The following is a 17,901-nucleotide window of genomic DNA, read 5'->3' as shown; positions in this document are numbered from 1 at the left end:
AAAACAAATTTTTCAATTTTAGGCCTGCAGATACTGTTAATATTTCACTTCAGCTACAACATTAATGTTTCACTTCACAGTCAGCTACAACATTAATGAGAAGGGACATCAATGTATTTGCTTTGCACACTTTATATCACATACCACAAAAAATGTAGAAGCATAAAATTGACAGTAATTGCCACAAAATGGACCAAAGACAATTAAGTGCACTTATTTTACCCCCCAAGGGTTGTACATACTTTCGTAGACTGATCGAGCCATTAACAGTAACCATAAAAATTCATATGGACTTGTCCGGTAGACTTAGGGATAACAAACCCACATGAATGCAGGACATGGGGGTGTTCTATTGCAGCGTTTCCTGTTCATTCACAGTCAGGCGTTGAAACAAACCCACATGAAACAACTAAGTCCAGTACAGCATTCGTCAGTTGTAGTGCAGCTTTCAGTGAAGTCCAGGCATGACTCAGAAGGTTTGACTGACGGTACATTTGATGGCACCGTGGACGGCTCTCTCGACGGTACAGTTGATGGCATCAAAGAAGGGTCGCTTGAGGGGACAGATGAAGGCAACAGAGAAGGCTCGCTAGACAAGACGGGCGATGGCAACATGGAAGGCTCTCTCGACGGTACAGTTGATGGCGTCAAAGAAGGCTTGCTTGTGGGCAGTGCGGAGGGAAACGACGTAGGAGAATTGGTAATACTGAAACCGAAGAAGCCATAAAAACAAAGTTGAGCCTTGCTTGGAGGAGGATCTGCAAGCGGTCATCATCAAGACTTACATTGGTGACTTGGTTGGTACCGTAGGAGCATTAGTTGGTGATTTGGTTGGACCTGGACTCTTCGTAACAATTGACGGTGATTTGGTTGGCGGCTTTCGTTTGGCCGGTTTTCTCTTATGAATCAGATTTGTACGTTTTCTGGTAACCATAGTATTCATTTTTTTAGCAATGCTCCTTTTCCGCATTTGCCGGCGTAACAGCGTTCGTTCTGTTTCGTCGATTGCAGGTTCCGGCTTTTCCAAAGCAATGTTTGTCAAAGGACCTGCAAGGCTTGCATCCGTGGGAGCAGATACTAAACGAATCCTCTTCTTCTTTTGCGAGTGACAGTCCACCATTGATCTTTTCAGGACCAAAGCTAGACAACCCATCAGAAACATTCTGACGTTCATCTTTCGTAAAAGTTCTTGCGGTGACCAATTCACAAAAGGAAACGGAAAGAGACACCTGTTTGTTGCGTGAAAGTGGTGAATTAATTTTAAATCCTGAAATTACGGAACCAAGCGAGTACTCGTTCTATATGATCTTGCCTGATAATTTTGCCACGGCAAACCTCGCACGTACCTTCAAGTGTTGACGGCCAGTAGGAACACAGCGCGGCGCTCACATCAAGGGTGATGTTTAGCAAAGCATGACGATGTGGTATCACGTGACGATCTCTGTACCACTGGTATGGACTTCGCATGAATGATGCAGTGAGTTTTTGTCGAGTATTTGAACACCATAATATTTTGACTCTTGTAAATGAACGGAACAAGTTGTGCGAACTTGCAAGTGCCGGCGGCGCTCTACTACCGAGATACGAGAACTCATTAGGGAGGACGAAGCAATAGTATGATTACCCGCGCGCGTTCGAATTTGTTGATTATGTAGTCACGTACCTACGCGTTTCATTACATAATTCCGGTCACCACTAACTATACGAAAAATCGCTCACTTTCAATAAATGACAATCACGCTATGCGACAACCCAACCAGTCATCATGTTGGCTACTCTCCCGCAATTTCTAGTTTCATCAAAACGAAGCCGTCAGAGATCATCACGACGTTGCTATCGACAGATCGTCGCGGCTCCAACCCCTTGGAATGCCTCTATACTAGCAATGTTCCCGTAGCCGGCCCACACCACACAAATGGTGAACGGAACGGCAAAAATGACCAACATGTTACCGGATTGACTACCTAGAAAGACAGTGACTGGATCAATCTATTTTATTGCGAATCGCCGGTACGCCTTTCAAACGCACATTGGACAAGAGGGACCTTCCAGCACTTGGAAGGAGCGTGCCTCGCGTCGCGTAGCAGAAGCAGTATAATCCTAGTAATGAGCCGCCTGTCGCTGTTGGTAGTATTGTTGTTGTTGTAACTGTTGCGGCTGCTGTGCGTGATGATAATGGTGTTGCGACGGCGGCGCTTGGTAGGAATGGGGGTTTTGCAAAGGCGTTTGCGGGTGTGGCGATAGCGGGCTATGCGAATAATGATGCGGATGGAAATGTACCGGGCCCGGTGGTTGCAATGGTACCGGGATCGATTGGCTGTATGGTGCGGTAGCGGGTTGCGGTGTGGTAAACGGTGGGCCCAACGGCGCTCCCATGATCTGGGCAAGTCGTTTGCTGGGCTGTCCGGCATAATGGCCTTGTCGAATCCATACTTGCGAGACATACTTGGTATCGACGGCGGGCATGGCGGCGTGGAGGGCCATCCGATCGAGCATGCCGTCAATGGTGGCGGGGAAAAAGACGAGGGCCATGCCTTGTCGCGGCTGAACGTCCAGGTTGAGCGCGGGAAAGCGGGTGGCGCCCCCACGAGCCACGTCGTTGAGGTAGAGCAGGACAGTAATTGTGCGTTGACCGCCGTTGGCGGCAAAGCGAAGACCGTCTTCCGTGCCCAAGTCGAAGGCGTCGTAGTGTTGTAGATACTGTTGGGAAGGAAAGTAGCGTCCGACTTGGGGAAGTTCGCAGTGTTCGATCGGTTTGCCCGTGAGACTGGATACCTTGCGCATGAGGTCGGGCAAGTCTTCGCGAGAGAGGTAACACGTGGAGGATGTACGGGAAGGTGAGACTTCGCCGGCGCCCTTGCCAACGACGGGAGCGGGTCCAAACGAGTCCTGCGCCATGTGAATGAGAAATTCACATTCCAGCGGGGTGAGAAAGTTGTCCACGGCAAACATGGGGGGTGACGTGTTGAGGACGCGGAGGCCGGGATAGTTGGGATTGATCCCATTGTACACGGGAGGAGTCATGGGGCGATCTTGTACCGTCAGTGTGGGATGCTGCTGGGGTAAAAGGAGAGTCGCCAACAGAGCAGGAAGCGGGAATGATGGATTCCCAGCGGTGTCGTGGAGCGACGCGGCCAACGCGTTGGACGCCTGCAAATGCAATGGGATCAAATTTTGCCCGATCCCCGGAGAAGTAAGTGACTGTACCAAAGCCGGAGGAAGCTGTTGTTCTGGTTGCTGTTGATTTTGTTGATTGACGACGGCACCGGACGCGGCTTGGAACACTGTTGGTGGTGGAACGAAACGTTCTGGTTCTTCCTGCGTGTTGTTGACTGAGCAAGCCGGGGTGGGGGCGTGGGAGGAAAGGGACGGTGTGAATGCCGACGGGTCCAAGGCAGACGGAATCTGGAGTCCCAGAAGCTGTCGCAAACACGAGACTACTTCGTTCCGCGATGCGACCCGCGGAGTGGTGGTGGTTGCCAACGAAGTCTCTGCTGACGACGATTCGGGTGCTCCTCGCACTGGTGGTAAGGATAGGAACGAAGCGTCACTACGGCTATGGTGAGTGGCTTCGATCGCCGGAGTCTGCGGATTTGGACTCGAAATGTCCCCCATGGTGTGGAGTTTTTCGATGGAACTCCCGAGAAACGTTGGTCGTTACCGGGTCCGTGAAGCAGACTACGACGCCACCACACGCGTCACCGGCGAAGACAACCAGTGAACATATTCGGACGAGGAGAGAGTGTGGATGTCACCCGGAATTACACGAGGCGCCCACGCGCAACTTTTCCAGTAAATTGACTGTGAAATTGCTTACACGTTACCTACCTTCACAGCAAACACGTATTCAAATTAACTGTAAATTTGAAATCAAAAACTCGTGCGCAATCGAAATGTTGACCGGTCAAACGTCGATCGAAGAGTGTCCGCGTCAACCCGAGAAAAAAAAAGCGTCAACCGAAAATCACGTCCGGCAGCCAAGATGCGAACGCAAAGTTTTCTTCGCGGATCGCCGTCTTCTCACTATTCCGTCCAGCACATATATTTGCAATGAATTTGGTCAAGTCTACTAGCACTCTGCTTGCGCTCTTTCTGGTCGGCACCGTGGTGGCGTTTACGCCGACTCGCCATCCGTTCCAAGCCGCCGTCGGTCGTATCGCTATTCCCGGCGCGACTCGCATTCGTCCGGACGGCTTGCCCTTGCGATACCGTGCCCTCGATGATCAGGACGATGATTCCGCCATGCTCCAAGTACAAACCCGCACACCCCCAGGATACGATCCTCGAAAAGCCGTGGGGGAGTCGGAATTTCCCACGGCTCCGGGGGGCGACGATGCACCGGGCCGCCGCCGTCTGCCCCGGACTGCCATGAACACACGTCTCATTCTCGCCTTGTTGTTGAATCAGGGTTTGGTCCTGGCGGTGGCGAGTACCTTGGCTGGGGCTGCCTTGTTCGCCACCAGTGGAGGCTTGGCCGCCTTTGGGAATCTCAACGAACTCTTACGCTGGACGGGAACAGGTCCCGACGTGTGGGATTTGACCATTACCGGCGAACGCTTGTTGTGGGGTATTGGTGGTGCCTTGCCTCTCCTAGTACTCAACGCTGTGTGGGAATCTTCGGACGATCGGCGGCTGGCCAACATCAACTTTTCCACTATCGCCATGGTCATGACCTTGTTTGGGCGTCGGACGGCATTGCCGGACGAGTTTCGGCCCGCGTCGTGGAAAGGCCAGACTCTACCCACCACGACGGGTGGTCAAGTAGCCCTACAGAGTTTGGTTTTATCCCTGGTCACTGGAATTTGCGAAGAAACCATTTTCCGTCGAGAACTTCCGGCCGTTTTGCGATCGTTCGGGGCGGACCCGGTGTCCGCCATGATTGGACAAGCCGCCCTGTTTGGTCTCGGACACGTGCAACCGACAGCCAAAGCAGCCGACAACACCGTCGTGGCCTCGTTGCAAACCGTGAATGGTCTCGGTTTTGGCTTGATCTACGCATTGTCCGGTGGAGATTTGGTCCCCTGCATGATCGCGCACGCGTGTTACGACTTTGTCGTCTTCTTCCAGACGTGGACTCGGGCCAACGATCAACTCGAATACGCGGAACGTTGGTACAAGGAGCCCTTACCGGCCGGGACGGAACAAAAGGTCCGCCGGATTCTTCAAGCCGCTCAAAAGGATCCCAGCGTTCTTTTGCCCCGCATCAAACGGCTGTTTTACGTGTTTGATTTTGATCAGAACCAGTCGTTGTCTCTGTCGGAAGTGCGCAAGGGAGTGGCGTACCTCGCGATGGAACGCGCGGGGACACCGCCTCCCCAACCTGAGGTGGACCAGGCCTTTTGGGAAGTCGTGGCCCAGCACGAGTCCGACGCCCGCGACGATCGCCTCGATTTGGTCGACTTTCTGCGTGTGTACAGCAAGCTGGCCGACGGAAATCGGCAACGCCTCGCCAGCGCACAGTCGTAAAGCACAATTTCATTTTTCGGCGTGTGTACAGCCAACATCGGCATCGCCTCGCCAGCGCACAGTCGTAAAGCACAATTTCATTTTCGGCGTGTGTACAGCCAACATCGGCATCGCCTCGCCAGCGCACAGTCGTAAAGCACAATTTATTGGTACTCTAGAATGATTTCATTACTCCAATTAGCATGTTTCTAGATTTTCTCCAGTAGCATGAGCAACGGCAATAACACGCCCAGTGATTCCTACCGCAGTGCGCTTAACGAATCGAGTAGCGAACTAGCAAGCTCGTTTCGTGTTACCGAAGGTAGGATTACCCCAGATTCTGGTTGGGAGGGGAATGCAGTTGTGGGAGGGGTTTAGTACCACGATTGTCAGAGTTTCCGCCAACCAGTGTCCGGAACCCAGACGAGTCGAACTAGGATCCGGCTGGATTGCCTGAGAAACAGCAGTGGATGCGGTATTCGAAAGACAACGGCCTTTTTCAAGCTCCGTAAGGCCGGGGGTGTCCTCTCAGGGCTCGGAGTGCCGGGTGCTTCCTAAAAACGCGAATCAACAGTCAAGCGGAGAGCTACAGTGCTTACGGTTCCGGCCGTGTCAGTCGTCCGGGAATCTATTTACTGTTAGTAAGTCGATGGCTCGCGGACAGGCATGCCTTGTTTCCCGAGGTTGATCTACAGTTTGGGGGGCTGGCGGTGGGTAGATACCCTTGCGCCGTGTGTTGGGAGTTGGGGACCTCGAGAGTCACGTTTGCGGCGGGAGGCTATGCCTCGTAGACCCGGATCCGTATTTCTGAGCCTTGACAACGGTGATCGGGGGATATATGAAAGCTGGTCTCGCCTACACAAGTGGTCCCCGTTACTAACCCGAAATCGAGAGCATAAGCCCTCGGGGAAACATCATTTATTTGAAAATATGCTCATGCTTTCTTTTGTATTTCCGAAAGGAAATGTCTCTTCATATTTGTGTCACACGTTAGAGAATATTTATGAAGCATAGTTTAAACAACGCAATAAACGCAAAACTTTCGACTCCAGATTGATATTAAATTTCATTTAATTACAAGTTTTGGAAAATCAAAAACGGCATACTTAATATCCAACACTTATGCCAATGAAATTATGAGTACGGAGGCTCCCTGGTGGTTCCTATGCCATCGATTGTTCTATTTATTCTCTGGGAAGCCATGGGCTTGGTCTGCGATTGTGTTCGCCATACAAAGCTCTAGAGCAGTGACTTTTTGAGTAGTACGGACAAAACCGGCTGAAGTACGGATTCAGGCGTTCGCCTTCCACCTTAGCGCGATACATATCTGCGGGTGCATCTCACGCAGGATGATTTGGGATGCTTCTGCCCCATCGGAGACAAGAGTGAGATTTTGTTTGCTTTGTCGTCGACCCGAGTGTCTTTCGCTTGCTGTCAGGCCCACGTCTAATTTTAACGACCCCTTCATTGCACTCGCGCACACGAACCGTCACCATAGTCGCCGCCGTAGCGTTCGCGATGAACATCCCCGGAAGGGACGAGCGCGGAGGCGACGCCGCGCCGGAGAGGGACTACGGCGAGTTGGGCTACGCGTCCGCGGTTCGCTTACCCGTCCGCCATACGGATGCGTTTGGACGAAATCCGTACAGTAATCCCCGGGAACATTCAGTCGTAGCCACTCGTCCGGATCCTTCCTCGACGACCAAAAAGAAAAAGGCATGGAAGAAGCCGCCGGTGAGTATCAGGCAAAACTTTGTTAGCTGGTAGTAGTGAGTCTGTTGATCCTCAGATGGTCCTCCGTTACTATTAATCTAGTGATCGCAGATTGGCCTTTGGTCGGTGCCAAACCCCATAATCCCCTCTCACGCTGCCTTTGCTCCTTTCTTGGGTGTCAGGGAATGCCCAAACGGCCGTTGTCGGCCTACAATCTCTTTTTCCGGCGCGAGCGACAGGAAATACTGGGGGAAGACCTTTCCAAGGAGTTCGAGATTACCGACCAAAGTAAGCGAAAGCATCGTAAAACGCACGGAAAAATTGGCTTTACCGATATGGCGCGACAAATCAGTCAAAAGTGGAAAGATTTGGAGGAAGAATTGCGGAGACCCTTTATCGAACAAGCCAAGAAGGAGAAGGAAAAATACATGGTGGCAAAGGATGCTTGGGTCCAGGAGCAGAAGGTCGCGGTCAAGGCCCGTACCGAAGCTTTGGCAAAGGAAGAAGCGGCGGCGGCCGCCGCCTCCCGTTGGACTACCGTAAATCCCCCGCCCATGTTGGACAGGAACGCTTGGGATGTATCCTCGCACACTACGATCCCCCCGATAGATCCCCATCACGGTCGTTTTACAGAGACCGGAGCGCGCCAACTCCATTCCATGAGATCCGCGGCAATTCCCATGAATGCTTCCTTTGAGGCCATGGGAGGGTCTCGTGGATTTCCGGAAGAAATGCAACGACGCCCCCCGCCTTCAATGAATCCAGCGGAAGATGCCTACGGCATGCTCAGCGATCAGGAACGAATACGTGAAATGAGGATGCATCTGGAACGAGCCGCAGCTCTGCAGGAAGAAATACGTAGAAACACAGGGGCCAGCAATGCAATGATGGATGAACTGCGGTTACCAATCCCACCTCCGCGAGATGGGCCGGGTCCTCCTGGTGGTTTGCCAACGTATGCGCAGGAGTCGCGCCGTTTCAGTTCTCGGGGAGGATCTTTTGAAGGATTGGGAGGGAACGATTGGTACGAATACGAGCAGCAACAACGACAGCAACAGCAACGTCGTGCGCAAGAGCGAGCGGAAATGATGGCTCTACAGCGCCAACAGCAGCAACCACGACACCGACCGGACTTCATGGCTCTGGAACAACGTCGGAGAGCCCTGGAACAATCGATGGAAATTGAGCGGAGATTCCAAATGGAAGAAGAAATGCGCCGTCGCGGACAACGGAGGGGGCCGGGAGGGAACATGTAATTGTAAATATTAGCTCACAGTTAAAGCAGGACTTTGCTCAAAGGCCCTACTACAGGACCTGATAACACCAAGCTACAATTTCCGCTTCCGTCTAAAATAAGCGAGTTTGCTCAAGCTTGTACGCCAAAGTGGCGGGCTTTTGAATATCCCATACGGCCATTTCCAAACGTTGACCGTTTCGGCATTGAGGAACCGTCCCGCGATCAAAGCCCGTGGGTAGGATTTTGCAATTTAGCCAAGCGGTGCTAGGTGGACTGTGGAGCGCGGTAGTCTGAAGCACGACGTGATGTGATCCAACTAGGTTGGTTTGGTGCGGGTGGATGGCTTCCGAGGCGTTTCTTCCATGTGCTTGGTCGGAGCGGAGACCAGCCACGATGGCCTGAACTAAATTTGGGAGGGCACAGGGCAATACGTAGCCTTGTATTTCCAATGACTCGACGGTGTGGTCGAGCCCGCGGTTCTTGATGACTCGCAAGGACTGCAGGGACGCATGCGCAAAGGGTCCCAGCCCGCGGGCAAGGAGCTTGGGGAGTGGGCCAGTACGATCGCGAGGGCTTACGCCCCAGTGTCCCAACGTGTTGAAACAAAGATCCGCAGCGGCCGCGCAGTCATCGTGTCCCGCAATTAGCAAGGCGTGCGGGGCGGGGTCGTCCATCACCAGCGGCGCGGATCGGGGTTTCCGCACAACGGAAACATCGGCGCCGACTGTTTTTCCTGACACTTGCGCGCGTCGCAAAGCCTCCAAATCAGCCTTGGTGCCGGGACTCGCGACAGTATTCTGAAACTTTCCGTCCAAGTTTGTTTGTGTGTCGTCGTTTTCCGGGAAAACGCCGTGAATGTCGACGGGGGCAAACCGGATTTCGTGCGAGCGCAGGAAGTCGCGCATCGCTCGCGTTGACTGGGAGACCAGGATTTCGGGTTGCAGCGTTAGGCCGTCTACTGATTCTTCGCTGTCCCCGACTTTATGGTCATGGACTTTGGTTGGTATCAATCTGGTGCGAAAGAGAACGGCCCTGGATGGGTGCACGGCATAGAAATAGCAATGGGGAACGATGCTTGGATCACGGTGCGGTATCAGAAGTTGATTAAAGGCCCGGATCCGGAGTACCCAGGTATGGTACAAGCTCTGGAAGGCTTGCTGCCACTCGCGCTCCAATGGTATTGTGCGTTTCGGATTCGATGCGTACGGCTTGCGAATCCCCACGGTTGGATTGCGGGACGCGGTCGGGTCGGTAAACGGTTGGGCAAAAAATTGATCCGGGGCCAACTTGGACCCTGTTCCCCGTCGCGTATTGTCCTGGGAGGTATCCTGCAAGGGCGCCGTCGTCGTCGCGAGTGGCTGTACGCGAGCAGTGCTGATATCGGGGTTGCTCGGCTCGACGGGGTACTGCCAGTAGCAGCGTGCGGCCTCCCACCGTACAGGAGGAGCCACGGGCGGTCCACCGTTGGACCCGTACGACTGGGAATATAGCGTAAAATGTTGTATCCCTTGGTGCGAATAGCGATTCGTGTCGGCGACGGACAAGTGCGGCTGTCCGGCCAAGTGTACTCTCGTGTGCAGGGACCAGTCCGTGACGAATTGGTCGAGCCTGGTTTCTCGCCACTGGGGATCATTCTGGGGTGTCCGTGGAGTCAAGGGTACGGGAGTGGAGGCGGAATCTCGTTCGTCGGGTACGAAAAAGGGTGATTGGAAGGAGTTGAGAAAGTCGTGTACATTGGTGTGCATGTTGTGATGGTGTGGTTGGGGAGTTTGGGGAGCCGGCGACGCGGTGCGATAGGAACGAGGATCGTCGGCAGGGAGTGCTTCCGATTGCACTTGCTGCATAACGGCTCCAAAGAGAGACGACGCATTCGTGGGTATACGGCTTCTGGAGCTGTTGCCGTGACGGCTCGGGGAGGGTCGGAACGTGGTGGAGTCGACCCGTGAGGACGATCGGGACCCGGATCGATCGTCGGATGGAAAGAGATTGGAGCGCGACGAGGAGGAGACGGAAGACGTCGAAGCATTTCGGGGCGGAATATCCCCACGGTGTCGGACTTTCATGGAAACGGGCGCTCGGGAAGAATTGTGGGAACCGGAACGACTAGCGTCATAGTCGAAACTGGGGATGGGACAGAGCGACGCTGCCTCCAAGGAGGACTCTACGTCGCCCTCTTCAGCAGCCTCAGAGGCTCTCGTAGTCACAGGAGAACGAGACCGCGAGCGTTTAAGAACTCTGCGGGAACCATTGACGATTTCGTTTTTCGTTTGCGGCTCCCTCACTGGCCGAATATTCGTTTCGCTCATTGTGCCAGGATTTTAGTCCAAATATTGTGTCATTCCGATGGCATTTACTCGTTCTCTGTCGGGAAGCAACTGGAATGCAATGAACCTTGGTCCAAAGGGAGAGGCGTTGTAGAAACTTTACCTATCGCTAGATTTGGGGTACCCTCTAAAATGTTTTGGGGGCAACGATCGATCGAGTGGATTTTGTGCCGGCTAAATTTCGTTAGATTCCATCCGATCGTTTTGTCCCGGACGAGTTCCTTAACAGTCAGCTACTCTACTAGCTAGCTAGCTATTGGAAGAGAGATACGCGGCAGATTCGGAATCAGGACAGACTGCTACAGAGAGAGCCCGATCTAGCTAGCAAGATTCGGGCAATCGATTGTGGGAGTCCGCGTTTTCAAATTTCAAACGATTGGAACTCTCATTCTACAGGGATTCGCGCCAATCGCTGTCAGCGTAACGTCGAATACCCCTACTGCATTGCTACTGACAGAAACTTAGAAAATAAGTTTCGGGGAGGACTACCGAGAAAGGGGAACCCGTCTTGCTTAATTTAAACATACAGGGTCCATGTTGGGTCGCCGCAATGGTCTCGTGATTGTGTCACCAGGCAGCTGCTACTACTGATGCTGCTACTGATACTCCTACTAGTAGTACTGACGCTGCGACCTGAACTTCCACTCGATAACAGGCTCCGAGCGGAACCAGACAGTGTCAACGACTTTTGTTTCCGAAGCGCGGCTTGACGGGGCTGTTCCAACAAATCCAGTTGACTGGACGTCATTCGACGCAACTGACGTCGATTGCCCTGTACCTTGTGGGTGTTGCCTTTTCCGGCACTACTCTTTGTGGGGGTGGGAATACTACGATCACTTTCGCCAAAGCATTGTTCCACAGAGTCCGTGGTGCCCCCGTAGAATTTAGCTTTTTCCACCCGCAAATAGTCTCCGGGGTTCGTTTCCGACTCCACACTCGCATCCGCGGCACTGTTGCCGCTTTCCTCATCGTCGTCGTCGAAATCGTCAAAGCGGTCGGGCTTTTCGACAACCTCGGGAGCGGCCACAACGTCGCAACGTGGACCTTGAGATCGGTACATGACGAAGCGTTCCATCCAGGCGGTAGTCAGCACTTGTACCGCCGAGAGGGCGGTAATGAGAAAGGTCAAGAGTTCCGTCAAGTGTCCCGCGACCGTCAAGAACAGAATAAACGCAATGGCTGTGTATGCGCGAAACACCGTCACGTGCGCGCCACCCATGACCACCAGAATCACAATCGTTTTGTAGGCTTCTAAACCCCCCGCGTGGCCCAAGGCCCGGGCCACACCGCCCATGGCGTCCGTGAGCAAGTGCGCGGCGGGGGCTGCCACCAACAAGGGAGCCCAAAAGTGTCCACCGATAATGTGTGTGCCGAGGCTCAGCCCAACGTGGACCACTTTGACGACACCAATGGTAGCCAAGCAGGTCAAGCTGAGTGGTTCCGGACTGGAGCTTTGGGTGTCCGTCATGCAGAACCCCTGCGAGCCCAAACCGCTGGGGTAGTCGCTACCAACAATAGGAAGTGGTGTCGCTCCTCGGTCAATTATGGTCTGCAGCTGAGCTTCGCCCCAGAACATGGTGTGAGGAAGGTAGATTGCGATCCACCCGAGTATCAGGCCTGCCAATCCCGCTTTCCCGGCTGCTTGCAAGGCTTCTGTCGAGAATACGCCGCAAAGATACTCGCTTTCAGGTTCTGGTTCTGTACTTTTGAAATTATTGAGCCGACGCAGCTCATTCAAGCTCTTCCTTTCAGAGTCTTGTCCAAATTCGTCTTCGAGCCAGTCGTAGGTTGAGTCAATTAGCTTTTTGCAAAAATTCACGCCAATAATGTACGGAATCCCAACGGCTAGAGCTCCAAAAAGAGCGAGGAATATTACACCAAGATATAGGGAGTTTGGCATTTCTTCTTCCGTGCCGGGGTACTGGAAAAAGACGTGCTCGTTTCTATGGGCTAAAAATCGATTGGTTTCCACTGCCACAACGGAAGCGAACAATGCAGGACGGAGGGCTTCATAGTATTGTAGCCCGTCTCGGTGCAGGATCTCCAACACGAAAAAGGCTCCGGCAAGTGGTAATTTGAAGAATCCAGCCACGGCTGCGGACGATCCTACCAATGTCATGACGCGACAATGGAGGACACTTTGGTTGAGCGTATAGCCAATGTATGATCCAAATTGACCACCCAGAATTACCAACGGAAGTTCGGGCCCCAAGCTAAAACCGGACCACAATCCGCAAGTGGACAACACCAAGACGCTCAGGGCGGTGCGAAAGTCAACCAATCCAGTTTGGTGGACGCTGTCGTTGTACGAGTCCTGGCCGGGAACCTTGTACAAGTCAGCAAAGTAGCCTAAAATGGTAGCCGTGAGCACGGAAAATATCCAGGTGTAGTGCCATATCGGAAGCCAACCGTTGTCATCGGTGAAGACTCCACAATTGCGCAGCGTCTTGGGCAAAATGACCCAGAAAAATTCGATTCCAAACTCAATACTGTTCTTCCAAACGAAAGTTAAAGTACCGATGAGTAGGCCTTGTACACCGGACCAGAAGTGTGATTGTAGTGGTGTGAACTCGCAAGTCTCCCGATCAAACACGAGTGTGCGGAAGAAGGATCGCAGCCGCGGGCTTTGATCAGATAATGTTAGCCATGCGATGGCCGACGAGTCACGTTTGTATACTTTATCGTCCTCGGCAACACTGCCGATACTGGAAGTAAGTCCATAATTCCCGGTTCGTCTGGATGCTGCGGAAAGTGGGGATGTCTCGATAGAATTAGCAAGAAATTCCTTCTCCCATTCGTATAGTTCTTTGGAAACAGCAGCTCCCGTCCACGGCATTGCCACCTTTTGCATGGTTGTGTAATCCTCTCAACCCTGATCGAAAGAATGCGCTCTTTCCCTGTAGTTGGTCTCAGCCGGGATATATGGGTCATGTTGGTTACGGAGTTCTCCCAAGGGTGTGGGTCTGGTGGTACCGCATTCGAGAAACGCTCACAGGGTTTCACCACAACCGGTCTCTTGGTTTGCGAAACGTTAGGCCCGATTCAATTTCCCGCACCTCTGCAGCGAATGGAACGGACTCTACGGGAACCCAACAGAAGACCGATCAGCAGTCACACCGGAACGGACGTCGGACTGGCAATCATCGAGTCTCATCGAAAAGAAGACTACAAGGGAACGAAGGAGTAAGTACTCATTTTGTTTTCCGCAATGGGGAACAACTCCTTGCAAGTTGGATACGATAGGTTATTTCCTCGAGAGCCCATACGTAAACACACCTTCCGACTCTGGACGGAGCATAGTCTCCTTTTCTTCTTTGCGGAACCAACATGCCCTCCCATAAGGCCACATCCCGACATGCCGCGGTGTGGGGTTTGACTGTGAGTTGCACCAGAATCTGTTGCTTCGAAAGACTCGTGCCAAAATAGTTCCACTGATGGCGTAAGAGAGAAATCAGATTCGATGTGTATTTCTAGCGTTGCAATCAAACTTTTCGTGGATATTTATCATTATGATTTGAATTAAAACGATGAGTGTAGCTGTTGGGATCTCTCCTTTTTTGCATCTTTTATTTCAAATCCTGTCCGTGCAGGAAACTCGTTTCCTTTCCAAGCCCTGTTGGTATCGTTTGATTCCTTCCGAGACTTCCTTGTTTATTTCACTGACTGTGAGTATTGGAAATAGACCCTGCTCTCTGGAGGGACACTTTCGTGAAGCGAGGCATCCATTGGTACCGGCCCGTCGGCTCAAGAGACGAAAGCGTAGCATCGCGATACCTGCCCTACTTAGTCTTGCATGAATTTCAGCGAAGCGTGTCGACTGGCCCCCCTGGAGAGCGCGCAGTTATCGGTTGGCTTCTGTGCCTTTACAATTCCGGTAGAAATCGACCAGCCGAGATCAATTCTATCGAATGGTCCGTCTACAATTCTTTCTCTCGAAAGAGGATCGTCCAGTATCGTCTTGCTGGAAGACGCGGATGGGGATGGCGTGGCCGATAGCCGCCGGACATTGGCAACGGCACCAGATCTCAACCACGGTCTCGCCCTTCACGACGGGTATGTCTACGCCTCGAGTGATCAGAATGTTTACCGGTGGGCCTATACCGAAGATTTTGGATCCGTAGACCCCAGCCCTACTTTGGTGGTGAACAATATCAATGCGGATGGGCAGGGCGGGGCGCCGTTCGGGCATCGGACCCGAACCATCATCTTTGACGGTTCGGACCGACTCTACATTTCGGTAGGAAGTGCCGGAAACGTGGACGACGACTCCTTTCGGAGTCGCATTCGTCGATTTTCGGATCTGGACCCGTCCAATTTTCCCATTGATTTCTTGCAAGGCGAAGTCTTCGCGGACGGGTTGAGAAACGAGGTGGGTTTGGCTTTTGATACGCATGGCGTTCTGTGGGGTGTGGAAAATGGAGCGGACAATCTGGAAAGGTCGGATTTGGGTGGCGACATTACCAACGACAATCCAGCTGAGGAACTCAATCGTTTTCGCGAGGAGGATGTGGGACGACACTACGGTTATCCCTACTGTTGGACCGAGTTCCTCTTGAGTCCGGGCTTGGGACAGGGCCGAGGAACGGCATGGGCGTGGCCTACGTTCTTGGCGAATGGGGCCGTGACGGACGCGCAATGCCGGAACAACTATATCGGCCCAGTCGTTAGCATGCAGGCGCACTCGGCACCCTTGGGTATCACGTTTTACCGATGGAAAGAACCCAATGAGCTTCCCCAAGACTGTACCGGTGGGTTCCCTCGTTCCATGGACGGCTTTGCGTTCCTAGCGTTCCACGGATCGTGGAACCGAGACATCCCGACGGGATACAAGGTAACGTACGTACCCATGGACGAAAACGGTGAGGCCCTCGGGGAACCCGTCGACTTGCTGGCGCACATTGCCCCCAACGCTTCGTGGGCCAGCGGATTCCGGCCCGTCGACGTGGATTTTGACTCCTGTGGCCGTTTGATTGTTTCGAGCGACGGAAGTCGTCAGGACGGAGCCTACCGCGGGTCCGGCATTGTGCGAGTCGAGTATCAGACGTTGGAATCGTCATTGGTTCCCGGTCCGTCCGCACCGCCCACGGCGATCAATACCGATACGGTTGCGCCGGTACCGGCACCGACGATTACCCAGCCTCCGCTGGCGTCGCCCACTTCCGCCGCGAAGAATTGGGGCTACCAGTGGAGCGTGGCACTATTTCTACTGATGGTGCAGGACTTGTGTTGGTAGGAAAGGAGCCTTGGTGGTGATGCCCGGTATGGAAGAGCGTTGCAGTCAAATATGTATATAGCCACTACGGCTTGGTGTAAAATATAGTGGTTTTCAGTGTCGGTACCCCAAAGCCGTTTTTCTTTTTTCACAAGTAAATGTTAGCTGTATACAGTAGCGCATGGAGGGGAGCGCTGGACGCTCTGTTCGGTACGGTGCGGGCGATCGGCGTTTCGCTCTCGCGCAGGGACGAAATCAGTGGGAATCCGTCGACACGGGACCACCACGGAAAAAACAGCTCTCGTGCAACGATCGTGTCGTGTTGGAATGGGTTGTCGTATCCCTACTTGGGAACGTTCACCGCGCCCATCGCCAGAGGGTGGACGGTACGTGCGCCACGGCACCACTGGCACAAGTTTGCTGTGTAGCCGTGTATTCCTTGGGGTATTTCAAATGCAGCTTCGTGTCCGCGGCGTACCCTTGAATGGATCCCCACCGGGAGCAATCCGTGGGAGCCATGCAGGTGTACATGTTGCGGGTAAAGCGACGGAGCAAGGGCTCCAAACCCGCGTCTCGCCAGAGATAGAGCAGGACCTTTTCGCAATTAATCTTGTGTCCGAAAAAGGTCCGAGCAAATTTCCAAGTGTAACGACGCGGATCCCGCAAAAAGGGCGCCAGTGTATCGAGAGCGGCCAGGACCAAGTCTCGACTGGCAATCAGGTAGCGGTCGGTGACACCGCCGTAGTCTTCTCCTTGAGGTACCCATAGAAACTGCGGATCCAGGGCGGCGACATCCAGCGGACAGGCGTAGTACTGATCGGTACGGGTAACGAGGTACCGATCGTACTGCGGCAGCCATTCGCGTTCGCGGATGCGGTTCGCGACGAACCATTTGTACATATTGACAATGGCGCCGCTGGCTTCGTATCCGGGGACACCGCCGAGCAAGGCGGGGTGCGACTGCGGCGAGTAGTAACGGGCTACTTGTTCCCGCCAGTCGGGCCCCGCAACGAGATCCAGTGCGTCGGACCAGTCTGTATAATTGGGGACGAGTTCTACGTGCATGGCGCGGTGCCAGAGAGACGCGTTGCGGTAGGAAGCTTGCGGTGGGGGTTGCGTAAACAAGGCGAGGTCGGCTTGATTGTAGTCGAGGACGTTGCGGTAGAGCGATTCCCAGGCCGTTTCTCCGCAGCGCAAGTCGCCCATGAGGACCACGAGGGTGCGGTTGCGGAGACGCGCGGTGGGAGTGGTGCGGACGATGCGGGGGCGCAGCGTCGACGCGTTGTGCCACGCCGGTGGCGCACGTCGGGGCCTTTTGGTATCGGCGAACTGCGTGTCGGGAAGCGACGTGAATTGAAAGATGAGAGCGAGTGACGAGACGAAGGACAGTAACGTGAAGCCACCGATCAAGATCGCTACTTTGGAAGAGGACGGAATGCCGCCCGAGCGATGGGACTTGGCCTTGACGCGGATCATCGAATGGGGGACGTTCGGCATGGGTAGACTACGGGAAAGACACAAAAGGAAGGACGCAAAGTCCGCGTCCGCAGCAAGGGAGACCGATTCTTGGTCGACTAAGGAGATGTTACGGCACACAATGGAGGGGTCGATAGGACTCGTTTCGGTGGCGCGGAGAGGCATTTTTTCCATCGAGAGAGGGGCTGGTGCGGTCTTTCGTGGAATGGAAGGATCGAACGATAGGTCAGTCTCGAGGATGCAGCGCGACGTTGGCAGGAATTGGCTAGGTACCGCAGCATATAATTAATTTTCAGTTATATAGTTAATTGAAAGCTATCAAATGTCGAACACACCGTCACGTCGTTTCTCGTAAAGGCAAGTACGTAGCGACGAGGTGTCGCGCGCGCGTACCGAATCCAAAAATACGGCTTGTATTTACCTCGCCGACGACATACGTGGCATTTCGAAACGCGCTCGCTTGTTACTTCCGAATCAAAATTGTAAATGGCATC

General features: G+C 53.4%; 7 protein-coding genes across 7 annotated transcripts; 4 read left to right on the top strand and 3 right to left on the bottom strand.

Annotated features, from left to right (window-relative positions):
• Positions 1 to 325: 325 nt before the first annotated feature.
• Positions 326 to 727, top strand: PHATRDRAFT_38100 (predicted protein; the record flags this gene model as incomplete). The annotated part of the gene is made up of 1 exon (XM_002182280.1): positions 326 to 727. One exon carries the CDS (start codon positions 326 to 328, stop codon positions 725 to 727), a length of 402 nt encoding a protein of 133 aa, XP_002182316.1.
• Positions 728 to 2,409: 1,682 nt separating this feature from the next.
• PHATRDRAFT_5156 (predicted protein) lies at positions 2,410 to 2,973 on the bottom strand (the record flags this gene model as incomplete). The annotated part of the gene is made up of 1 exon (XM_002182117.1): positions 2,410 to 2,973. A coding segment is annotated over one exon (564 nt), but the record flags the coding sequence as incomplete, so codon positions are not given.
• Positions 2,974 to 4,009: 1,036 nt separating this feature from the next.
• Positions 4,010 to 5,565, top strand: PHATRDRAFT_47797 (predicted protein). The gene has a single exon (XM_002182279.1). It carries the CDS (start codon positions 4,051 to 4,053, stop codon positions 5,464 to 5,466), a length of 1,416 nt encoding a protein of 471 aa, XP_002182315.1. The 5' UTR covers positions 4,010 to 4,050; the 3' UTR covers positions 5,467 to 5,565.
• Positions 5,566 to 6,963: 1,398 nt separating this feature from the next.
• On the top strand, positions 6,964 to 8,414 carry PHATRDRAFT_38097 (predicted protein; the record flags this gene model as incomplete). Its single annotated transcript, XM_002182278.1, has 2 exons — positions 6,964 to 7,179; positions 7,341 to 8,414. 2 exons carry the CDS (start codon positions 6,964 to 6,966, stop codon positions 8,412 to 8,414), a joined length of 1,290 nt encoding a protein of 429 aa, XP_002182314.1.
• A 231-nt stretch (positions 8,415 to 8,645) lies between these two features.
• Positions 8,646 to 10,701, bottom strand: PHATRDRAFT_47796 (predicted protein; the record flags this gene model as incomplete). Its single annotated transcript, XM_002182116.1, has 2 exons — positions 8,646 to 8,668; positions 8,781 to 10,701. The coding sequence occupies 2 exons, from the start codon at positions 10,699 to 10,701 to the stop codon at positions 8,646 to 8,648; spliced, it is 1,944 nt and encodes a 647-aa protein (XP_002182152.1).
• Positions 10,702 to 11,236: 535 nt separating this feature from the next.
• PHATRDRAFT_38095 (predicted protein) lies at positions 11,237 to 13,570 on the bottom strand (the record flags this gene model as incomplete). Its single annotated transcript, XM_002182115.1, has 1 exon — positions 11,237 to 13,570. One exon carries the CDS (start codon positions 13,568 to 13,570, stop codon positions 11,237 to 11,239), a length of 2,334 nt encoding a protein of 777 aa, XP_002182151.1.
• A 476-nt stretch (positions 13,571 to 14,046) lies between these two features.
• Positions 14,047 to 16,502, top strand: PHATRDRAFT_47795 (predicted protein; the record flags this gene model as incomplete). Its single annotated transcript, XM_002182277.1, has 3 exons — positions 14,047 to 14,097; positions 14,310 to 14,384; positions 14,507 to 16,502. 3 exons carry the CDS (start codon positions 14,047 to 14,049, stop codon positions 15,950 to 15,952), a joined length of 1,572 nt encoding a protein of 523 aa, XP_002182313.1. The 3' UTR covers positions 15,953 to 16,502.
• Positions 16,503 to 17,901: the final 1,399 nt, after the last annotated feature.

The sequence above is a fragment of the Phaeodactylum tricornutum genome, chromosome 15, assembly GCF_000150955.2.
Source record: "Phaeodactylum tricornutum CCAP 1055/1 chromosome 15, whole genome shotgun sequence".
Lineage (NCBI taxonomy): Eukaryota > Bacillariophyta > Bacillariophyceae > Surirellales > Neidiaceae > Phaeodactylum > Phaeodactylum tricornutum.
The sequence above is the reverse complement of the archived record's forward strand: the minus strand, read 5'-3'. Positions and strand labels throughout refer to the sequence as shown.

What these genes read in the sequence shown, in the direction of transcription:
- PHATRDRAFT_47797 (XM_002182279.1), top strand. Translation starts at nt 4,051, where the DNA reads ATGAATTTGGTCAAGTCTACTAGCACTCTGCTTGCGCTCTTTCTGGTC.